General features: G+C 35.3%; 1 protein-coding gene across 2 annotated transcripts in view; it reads left to right on the forward strand.

The window, feature by feature from the left end:
- The window catches only part of RAB5A (RAB5A, member RAS oncogene family), a 31,268-nt gene that overhangs the window by 17,288 nt on the left and 2,626 nt on the right, over positions 1-11,354 (forward strand). For both annotated transcript variants that reach the window (XM_042903491.1, XM_042903490.1), the window contains exons 3-5: positions 5,911-6,062; positions 6,378-6,500; positions 8,298-8,391. In XM_042903491.1, the coding sequence (XP_042759425.1) occupies positions 5,911-6,062; positions 6,378-6,500; positions 8,298-8,391 (369 nt within the window). The remainder of the gene's footprint in view (positions 1-5,910; positions 6,063-6,377; positions 6,501-8,297; positions 8,392-11,354) is intronic.

Here is an 11,354-nt window from a genome sequence, read left to right on the forward strand (position 1 = left end):
GTTTGGGGTTTTGTGTTGTTGAATTGTAGGATTTCTTTATGTATTCTGAATATCAATCTCTTATTAGATACTCATTGATTAAGAATGAATCTTATGTGATTAGTGATTTATAGATCATCTCATAAGATGGATTTACTTTTAGAAATATTGCCATCTTTTTACATAGTACCTGTCTAGTAAAAATTTTTTTAGCTTGGGGCACCTAGGTAAAGTCAAGTCAGTTAAGCGTCTGACTTCAGCTCAGGTCATGATCTCATCGTTTGTGAGTTCGAGCCCCATGTTGGGCTCTGTGCTGACAGCTCAGAGCCCGGAGCCTGCTTTAGATTCTGTGTTTCCCTCTCTCTCTGACCCCTCCCCTATTCATGCTGTGTCTCTCTCTCTCTCAAAAATAAACAAACATTAAAAAAAAATTTTTTTTTTTTTTTAATTTTTTTTTTTACCTTGTTGCCAGGCTTTTGGAGTATTTTCTTTTTGGGTTTAGTCACTGTATGCTTTCCTGTCTGCCCTAGTCTTTTTTTATCCCCCTTCTGTTTCTTATATTAACTGAAATGTAACTCTTTCCTGAATACATGGTTTTTGCTGTCATAACCCACTGGGTACTCCTCACAATGCACAGATGATTTTAATGGGAAATAATAATAGGCTTAGTTTTTTATTTTGCCTGCTGTTAGCTTTAGACTTCCATATATTCTTCTCTGTGTACAATTTTATTTGAAGTCAGCGCTTATCTGAGAAAATCCATTATATTCAATTACTGCTATTGATACTCATTTCCCAACAAGCCAGTTTCTACCCTGATAATTTTGGTACCTGCTTATTGATGCTGCTCGGTCAATTCCTGCCATCCTTCTCCCTGATTGGATATTCATCTTGGGAGTTTGATTCAGATCCATTGAACTCATTTATTAAATTCCTTGCCTCTAAAAAACTTTGCTTCTGCAAATCACTCCCAAACAATCTCTAACTTGGATTTTATGATCTGCTTCTGAGAACCTCAACCAAGACCCTTCTCTCTAGCAATTCTATTCCTTACCTTTCAGTTTTGAAAGGCCTCAAATCCACTACGTATAAGGGAGAACATTCAGTCATGATTCTACTGTGAGGAGCCTACTGTTATTTTAGTTTTTTCTGTACATTTTTGGTCATGTTCCTACATAGATGTACCATATACCTACCAGGAATTTATTTATTTATATATATATACATATATATTTTTTTTTTATTTTTTTTTTTTACTTTTTGGCAATTAAAGGTTATTTTATAACCATTTTTAATGTAATTGCTATTTAATACCTACGAAGTCACCAGTACCTTTGCATTTATACATTTCGGTTGTTTCTAATTGTTAAGTACAAAATTCTTTCTTTCTAAAGATTTCTTCTTCCTATTCTCCTGCTCCCCATACCATCTTTTGGAGATTCCATGAGGTACTAGATTAACAAGTGTCAGCATTTTCATTATTTTGCTACATGTTGGCAAAATTATTTTCAAAACAGTTATATCACCAGCAATGTGAGTTTTTGCCACACTTTTTCAAGGTTTTTTTTTTTTTTTCATAAGCAAGTAAAATAACTTTCGACTTTTTGCTGTAAGGATGATTTTGTTTGTTACTAGTGATGTTGACTTTTTTTTTCTTAGGTTCTATTTCTTTTGTGAATTTTCTTTACACATTTATCCTTGATGCTTTCGGAGTTTTGCTTAAGATTTATATGAGCTATCTACATATTAAAATTTAATCCTTTAATATTCACTGTAGAAATTTTCCAAAAATGTGTTCATCCCTGTGTTATGGGTGTATGATACATGTTGGCAGATAAAATCTCAAATTTTTTTATGTAATCAAACTGATAGTCATATAGGATTTTTGGTCAATTCTAATAACATAATCCTTTTCTATCAGATTTGATACAAATTTGAGGGTTGGGGTGGGATTGGTTCCTTGGTTTTTCTCTATTATGCCGTTCTGTTCAATTCATGTAGAATCATTTTAGTTGTTAGATTAAACTCTGATTTATTAACCTTTGGATAATGCAATTATCTGGATAATGCTTTGGATATTTTTCCCCTGGCTCATTGTATTGCAGTGTCTCTTCCTTGCTTATTATTTATGAAGGTCTTGCACATTATAGGCCTTAGGTATTTGCAGATTTAACATTTACAGTTTCAGCTATCTCAGCTGACTGCAAGGTCTGTGATTTGCTAATTTGTAGTTTTGCTGAAACTGAAATGTTACTTGCTTGCTGCCAGGCTTACCAATAGGAACTGATCTTGGAGCTCAAAGAGGGAGCCTATTAGACAGGCCAGCACCCGCATCTCAACACAGCTTTGTTTTTCTCTACTTGTCGTCGCGTACACAGTAACTCTCGAAGTGATAAAAGCTGTTTCTTTGTGAAATATGGGCCCGAAAAGAAAACCAACTGCTAGTGCTGGTGATGAAGTGAAGAGAAAATGAAGAGGTCTAAGAAAGTGATGGTTCTTAGCCAGAAAATAGACGTTTTGGATAAATTAAAGTGGTTGTGCAGATTAAGGTAAGTTGGTGGTGGTTAATGTTGCTACAGTATCGATGTAGTAGTGTATATTTTGAGTGTCAGAATTTATTTTTATAACTTTATAAATGATTAGCAATGTGATTTTAGAAGCATTAAGGATTTGAAGATGTCAGCTGTACTTCACTGAGTTTTATGGGGGAAGTCAAGTTTTATGGGGGAGGTATTTGAAAATTTGCGAACATTAGGGAATCATGATGGCCTTGCAGTATGTAATGTTCAATAACGCTGAATTGTCCCATAACATAATATTTCTGTTCTTGTGGCACTACAGCACTTTTAATTGTTTTAATGTGGTTTTGATGTACCCTAAAACCCCATCCCCCTGGCCTCTTAATACTGTTACTTTTTTTCCACCCCCATCATTATGCTCAATCATAGCACATGAATAACAGTATGGTGTTAACCAAGTTAAAGAGATCTTGATGGTATTTTGTTTGATATTGTGTTAGTTATATAATAACTTGGGTAGAGAGAGGCCTTTTGAAATGTCTATGTTTTTTCCCCATTTGGGAACTATTTGTCTATTCAGATGTTATCGAAGATAGCCCCAAAATAGACATATCTTTTATGAACTTCTTTTAGCAAACATTTTGAATATTTATATGAACTGGGATTTTTATTATTGGGTATGGAGAAGAATAGCTAACAGTAATTTCCCAAGAAACTCCTAGTCTAGAAGAAAAAGATGACATAAATCAGTGTTTATAAAAAATGTGAAAATGTTCATGGCACAGAGTTGGGGGCTATTAAATAGGGTGTGATGAAGGATGCTAAGAGGAGTTGAGTGAATTGATTGTTCTTGTTCTTTGTTAATATAATTGGGATCCATTTTCCTCCAAGCATAACAACTAAAACCCTGGTTATTGCCAGTGTGTTGTAAGGCTGTTGACTTTGATCTGTTCTAGCCCATTTAAAGAACTCATTATTTTATCTGTTCTTTTTTAGTTAATGCCTTTGGATTTTCTTGTCAGTCATGCTTCTTAAAAATAATCTCTTTTCAATAATCTTTTTTTTTTTTTTTTAATTTTTTTATTTTTACATTTATTTATTTTTGAGAGACAGAGAGAGACAGAGCACAAGTGGGGGAGGGGCAGAGAGAGAGAGGGAGACACAGAATCTGAAGCAGGCTCCAGGCTCCGAGCTGTCAGCACAGAGCCCGATGCGGGGCTCGAACCCACGAGAACTGCGAGATCATGACCTGAGCCCTTGAGCTGAAGTCGGACGCTTAACCGACTGAGCCACCCAGGCACCCCACAATAATCTATTTTATTATAAGGATATTTGAAATGTTAATAAATAATGGTGATGGTGGACATTCTTGTTTGGTTTCTAGATTTAGAGAGACTGTTTTAAGTGCTTTCCTATTAAGCAAAATGCTAATTTCAGGCTTACAATAGACACTTGATAAACTTTAAGGAAGATTCCTACATGTATATTAGGAATGGATATTGCCTCAAATGCCCTTTTGTCATTTATTTAAATATATGGTTTTTCTTTTTTAGCCTGCTGGTGTGACTGCTTTGTGATTGTGAATCTACAGTTATGGGTTATTGTTGTTTTATTGTATTTGTTGAAATTTCCTTGCCTGTATTTTATTTGTCATTTTTGTACATGCATTTATTAAAAAAAGATTGGTAGCCTTTTGTAATGTCTTTAACTGGTTTGAGATTCAGATTATATTTCCTTTAAGGCAGCATAACTATTAATTATGTCTCTGAGCCTAGAGTTGATTTATGGAAGTATAAATGAATGTTTTTACTCCCAGTGTATTTGTGAACATAGAAAAGAGAAAGAGCTGTCATCACAGAGTCTGATGGTGGGGCTTGAACTCATGAACTGTGAGATCATGACCTGAACCAAAGTCTGACATTCAATGGACTGAGCCACCCAGGCACCCCAGAGTTTTAGAAAATTTTATAACTTAATTCTGTGCCAGTTTGGGAGAAAGTTGAATAATCACACCTTGAGCTGAAAGTAAAAGGGAAGGGCATACTAATTTATAATGAATGATAGAGTAGCAGAGGATTAATTACCAAAGTTAACGAAGGAAAACAACTGTAAGATGTCAGCATGCTGCTAAAAAATGGCTAAGTGTAGGTCTGGTTCTAAGTATCTTTATTTTAGTGCAGCTAGCTACACTTAGAAACTTAGTCTAACAATTCTTAGTTTATTTTGAGAGTGAGAGAAAGAATGAGTGGGGGAAGGGCAGAGAGGAAGAGAGAATTCCAAGCAGGCTCTGCACTGTCAGCACAGAGCCCAATGCAGGGCTCTATCTCAGGAACCATAAGATCATGACCTGAGCTGAAATCAGGAGTTGGATGCTTAGCCAACTGAGCCACCCAGGCACCCCCTAACAACTGATATTTTAAAGTTCAATTCACTTGATTATAAACTACCTTTTATGAATCGATTTCTTTTCATTTTTTTTAGTATCCATTACAGTGTTTTTCCTGATGTTTATTCCTAGAGCTCAGAGGATTATGATGGAAATTTTACTTCCTATTCTGAGAAGCAGTTCAGAAAATAAATGATATGTAATTTGCAAGATTGGACAGCGAACTTCTTAACCTTAAAAGCAAAAATATCTCCATAAAATAATACTTTACTTGGCTCAGTCAGTAGAGATTGCAACTCTTGGTCATGAGTTTGAGCCTGATGTTTGGTGTAGAAATTACTTTTTTAAAAAAAGGATACTTTCTTGTTAAAATCTAAGAAAAGAACTGATGAAAGAGCACATATGCAAAAAGTCCTTATGGCAAGGATTGAAACAGGAGTTAATATTGAATCTGAATTTAACAAATTAAGTTTAGGTTGAGTTCATAACAATTATGAAAATTAAAGTTTTATCATGTTTTGAAGGAAAAATATCATAACAAAAAATACCTAGTCATAAAGGACTGGAGCTAAATCACCAGACTATGCCAATAAATACCAGGAGAATGGAGCAGGGGGCGTGGTGTTGACAATGTAGGTGGTGTAGTAATAGGTATGCCCATCCTCTCTATCAGCTCCCCGCCCCTTGCAGTTTTTCAAGAATATCAGTGTATATTTCTTGAACTGTTTTAAAATTTAAAAATTTTTAAATTTGTAATGTGTAGAGCGATTTAAGAAATGTTACTAAACCTATTTAGTGTTACAATAAACTTTTTAAGAATATAGAAAAATCTTCGAATCTGATTTTACTATGAAGGTCTAACAAGCCTGTATGTGTATCAAGCTTTGAAGCACAGACCTTTCAGGTGTCTAAAGCCACTATTAACTGTGCATGTACAGTGTATCCTATGTCCAGGTGGTTTCTATACTGTGAAAATATTAGGGGGGAAATGATGCTAAACTTATTGCAGACATTTTCTTCTTTCAGCTGCTTTTTTAACCCAAACTGTGTGTCTTGATGACACAACAGTAAAGTTTGAAATATGGGATACAGCTGGTCAAGAACGATACCATAGCCTAGCACCAATGTACTACAGAGGAGCACAAGCAGCCATAGTTGTATATGATATCACAAATGAGGTAAGTAGAAATGTATTCTACAGTGAAACTACTTTGACTATACATTTCTTATATTCAGAATTTCAATTAGAGAAAATATTTTTTTTTAACTTTTTTTTTCGATACCCAACCATGACATTTCTGCCAAAGCTTTCATGAGATGAAAGAACTGATTAAAAAAAAAAAAAAAAAGATGAAATTGTCTCAAATAATACAATAATCCTAAGCACTTCTTTCCGAGTTACATTGAAGAGTTTGTAGCTTTGTCTTACTTACAGAGACTCTCCCTAACCATTTTTTGAGCCTGTGCCAAATAGCTGTTTCTTTGTTTCCCAGGAGTCCTTTGCCAGAGCCAAAAACTGGGTTAAAGAACTTCAGAGGCAAGCCAGTCCTAACATTGTAATAGCTTTATCAGGAAACAAGGCTGACCTTGCAAATAAAAGAGCTGTCGATTTCCAGGTATGTTTGAAGGCACATATGTATTGTAAATTTTCCTTCTGTATCTACACTTGAATTAGTTATTTTAAAGCCATGCAAATAATAGAAAATATCAATTTTTTAAGGAAATGTTGATCTCTTGTATGTAATAAAATGCTTCTCATGACAAATCTGAATTTTTAAATATCTTCACATAATTGTAATATATAAATACTCTCAAAGATTTTGTTGATCTAAACAATTACAAAAGAAGTGATTTTTCACAAATAGTGCAGAAATCTATAAAGCAAAAGATTATTGATTGCCTCCTACCCTAATCCCTCCACCCCCACACATACTTTAGTATCCTTCCTAACCTTTTTTATTTACCTGCCAATGTTTATATTAGCATACATACACATACCCACATATACACATACAGCTTGTACTTACGTGGTTCTTAAAAGGGCCTTCAAAAATAAAGGCTCAAAAATCCACTTATAGGTTATTTATTCTAGCTAATTAAGAATGTTCCCTTATGCAAAATAAAGCACAATTATTTATTTACTTACTTACCTGTGTTTATTTTTGAGAAAGAGCATGAGTAGGGAAGGGGCAGAGAGAGAAGGGGACGGAGAATCTCAAGTGCATTCTGCTCTGACAGCGGCGAGTCCAATGTGGGGCTTAAACTCACAGATCATGAGATCATGACCTGAGCAAAAGTCATACACCCAACCAATGAGCCACCCATGCACCCCTAAAGTAAAATTATTTAAAACAAATGTCCCTAGTTAGACATTTGTTAACTTTTTTTAACATTTTTTTAACATTTATTTAAAACAAATGTCCCTAGTTAGACATTTGTTAAACTTTCCCTCTTCTCTCCCTCTTTAGTTTCTCTACTATATATGGTATATAGTAGAAACTGTACACTGCATACTATACTATATATATATAGTGTGTGTACGTGTATATACTATATATATAATGTGTACTATATATATATAGTATAGTATCAGTGGTGGCATAATTGTCTTTGATGATGGCTGTTGGTGGAGTACATGGACTGAAAGGGAACTAATATTTCTTGCACCATTAGGTAGTAAGCTGAGCATATTGCTACCATTGCAATTGTGATTTTATTAATTCTGGTTACAGTCCTATGAGGTATAATATCTATTACCCTGAGATGGTTCGTCCCCAGCATAGAGTGTGGGAGATAGAGAGCAGTTAAGTTATAGTCAAAAGTGGCCCTCTCACACAATTCAAAGGAACCTCATTTTCTTTAATTTTTCTTTAAATTGGAAAGATAATTGGTTGCTCTTCACAACTGTGAGGCTTAAAGGCAATAATATATGTAAAATGTAAAGCGTGACAGAAATATAGAATAGTAATTTTTAAAGGAATGATTCATGACATACTCAAAATATTGTTAGCCATTTAGTGTTTGAAGCCAGTATTAGATACTAGGATTCCCTTTGTCTTCATTGTGAGTAATGAGCATAAATAAAATTTGCTATAGAGATCGAAGAGACTTTTATATTTAGAATAGGATAATTTTTCACCCTCTGGAACTCACTATTTGAAATCAAATTTTAATGTCAGATCAGATGAATCAGAATGGAATAGTGCAAGAAGTTAAGGCAAAAAGAAATTTGAAAAGGTATCCTACAAGAGTGCTGTTATCTCTCTATTACCTTTAGTAGTTATTGCTTATTACCCAGTTGCTGATTATAGGTAGTCAAGTTGGAGTAGTAATAAGCCTCTTTTTCTGTAACAAAAATAAGGCAGGTATAGTATGTGCAAAGTAATTATCTCATTTTTTTGTTCTATAAACAGGAAGCACAGTCCTATGCAGATGACAACAGTTTATTATTCATGGAGACATCAGCTAAAACATCAATGAATGTAAATGAAATATTCATGGCAATAGGTAAGTTTTCAAACAGTAAATGTAGGCAAAACAAATTACACTGGGGCATATTTGGTTTGTCTTTTTAAATTTTATTTATTTATTTGTCTTGAGAGAGAGAGAGCACTGAGCATGCAAGCACAAGCAGGCAAGGGGCCGAGAAGGAGATAGAGAATCCCAAGCCGGCTCCACGCTGTTAGTGCAGAGCCAGAAGTGGGGCTTGATCCCATAAACCGTGAGAACATGACCTGAGCTTAAATCAAGAGCCAGACAGTTCTAACTGACTGAGCCACCCAGGTGCCCAATCTTTTTAAAAATTCTTGATTTTTTTTTTTTAAGTGATTCTTCTCTTCTAGATCCGTTCCAAGAATTATTTTGTTAGTAATATTGTTAAATTTGAAAGAATATTATCTATTTATTAGGTTGTAGTACTTTTCAGTTTAGTTAAATTTCTTCTAGGTGAGTTGAAAGCCTGGACTTTGAGCTAATAGTTCAAGCAGATATATGTCTAAAGATTTCAATGAGAAGTTTGGATAAATATGTTTTTCTATTAGGTTATACTTTTTATAGAAAACAAAATAAGCTCAGAGCAATATTTATCAGGGCAGGGGCACCTGGGTGGCTCAGTCGGTTGAGTGTCCGACTTCAGCTCAGGTCATGATCTCGCTGTCCGTGAGTTCAAGCCCCGTGTCGGGCTCTGTGCTGACAGCTGAGAGCCTGGAGCCTGTTTCGGATTCTGTGTCTCCCTCTCTCTCTGCCCCTCTCCCACTCATCCTCTCTCTGTCTCTCTCTCTCTCTCTCTGCAAAAATAAACAAACTTAAAAAAAAAATTAAAATATTTATCAGGGCAAAATATGGGCATAAAGAGATTTCTTTCTCACTGATGAATGACTGTTTTCATCTGCACTTTGCCCTGAACAAGGGCTATTTTTCTTTCTCACGTTCTTTTCAAACCACTGATTGACAAATATAACTCAAGTATGCACATGTTATGTAAGTATGCAAATTATTGTAATCAAATATTTTAATGGAGAAAGTTTCAAAGCACTGAGGCACAGAGGTGCTCTGAACAATATAAACAACACGCTTGGGGCTCCTGGGTGGGTCAGTTGGTTAAGCATCCATCCGACTTTGGCTCAAGTCATGATCTCACAATACATGGGGTCGAGCCCTGCGTTGGGCTCTGCTGGCAGCTCAGAGTCTGGAACCAGCTTCAGATTCTGTGTCTCCCTCTCACTCTGCCTCTCCCCTGCTCATGCTATGTCTCTCTCCAAAAATTAACATTAAAAAAAATTTTTTTTTAAATATATAAATAATATGCTTTATAGTAGCTCGGTGGTCATTTGACCTACCTAGTGCTCTTACTTTTTCCTTTAAGGTAATTTTAACTGGTAATGATTGTGATTCCACGTTTGTTGATTATAAAGCAATGAAGTTAGCGTACTAATAAGGATGCGTTCTATTTTCTGTAACAAAAATATAAGTATTTCTATTGACCTTAACCTCCTTCCAGTAATTTTTTTTTTTTTTTAATGTTTATTTATTCTTTGAGAGAGAGCGAGAGCACAACCAGGGGGAGGGGCAGAGAGAGGGAGACACAGAATCAGAAGCAGGCTCCAGGCTCTGAGCTGTCAGCACAGAGCACAAGAGATCATGACCTGAGCAGAAGTTGGATTCCTGACTGACTGAGCTGCCCAGGCCCCCCAACCTCCTTCCAGTAATTTTAAGGTGTAGATTCTGCGAGAATGGTCTACTTTGGTGGCTCTCGCATTTTATTGTCTCTGCACTATTCGTGCACCAAGCCCTTCTCATTCCCAAACATTTTTATTATATGGCAATGATTTTTAACTGGGGTGCCCATAAACTTATCCCCAAATAAGAAATATTCTTTTTTTATTGAAGTCATACAAATTAACCAATTAACAGCTGATTCAGAGGCTAAAGAACAGAGTAAATGCTGCAAGTACTGTCAGAATATCTTTCACTAGGTAAGAGAGTTTAATGGTGGCTCATTAGGAAAAAACCTTACTGTTGTATAAAATAATTTACTGCAAAACTCAGGTTTGAAGTTTATTAGGGAAATACTTGTGAAGGATTGGGCAACAATATGCTCTTTTTATTAATAGAACAGATTATACCCAGAACCATATCTAAAAAGCTAGTAACAAATCAAGGAAATCTCTGTGCCCGCTGTGGGGCTTGAACTCACAACCCTACGGTCAAGAGTCACATGCTCTACGGACTGAGCCAGCCAGATGCCCCCAAATGGGCTTTATTTAATTTGTACCTTTTATTCAGATGTGCTAATAATAATGTTTTTTTCCAGTCAGAAAGTGGCCTACATATTAGAATTGCCAGTTTTTTTCCTGAAATTACAGTGTTCCTTCCCTTGAAAGAAATACCAAGCATAAATTGATTTGTGGCCTATTTCTCTTACCAGATTAGTAACTTAGATCACACAGTGCACTCATATTTTCACTCTTACTGACTTAGGGAGTAGTTACTTAGTGGGAGAAAATCTACAATAAACTTATCATCCTCTTTCAATTTGATAAGATCATGATTGCATAGCTTCTTTCGTTGCACATCTTCATTAGCTTGATCCAGGATTTTAGCCTGTTAACAATCCTAATTCAGGGGCAAATTGGTAAACTCCAGTTATCCATATACCAAACAAATAGTATCAACTTCACTTTGGTAATGCTTAATACGATAGGAGACAGGAGACTGCTTCTCAGAGTTGTGTTTTAGTTTAATCTTTGCACAGTAAACCGATAGAAGCCAAAAGTTCCTCATTCCAATTTATTTCCTGCAACCTCCTAATTTCATTCAGATCTAATTACAGAAAGCCCATGGAGTATACTAAAGGGAAGAAATGATCACTCAGTCCAAAACCTAACTTAGTATTATAATAAAGTTTATAAATGCTAGCCTACTCTTTGTCCCTACAAGGCTTTGTTTGAAAATACATTTGACTGGAAATT

This window comes from Panthera leo, chromosome C2 (assembly GCF_018350215.1).
Source record: "Panthera leo isolate Ple1 chromosome C2, P.leo_Ple1_pat1.1, whole genome shotgun sequence".
Lineage (NCBI taxonomy): Eukaryota > Metazoa > Chordata > Mammalia > Carnivora > Felidae > Panthera > Panthera leo.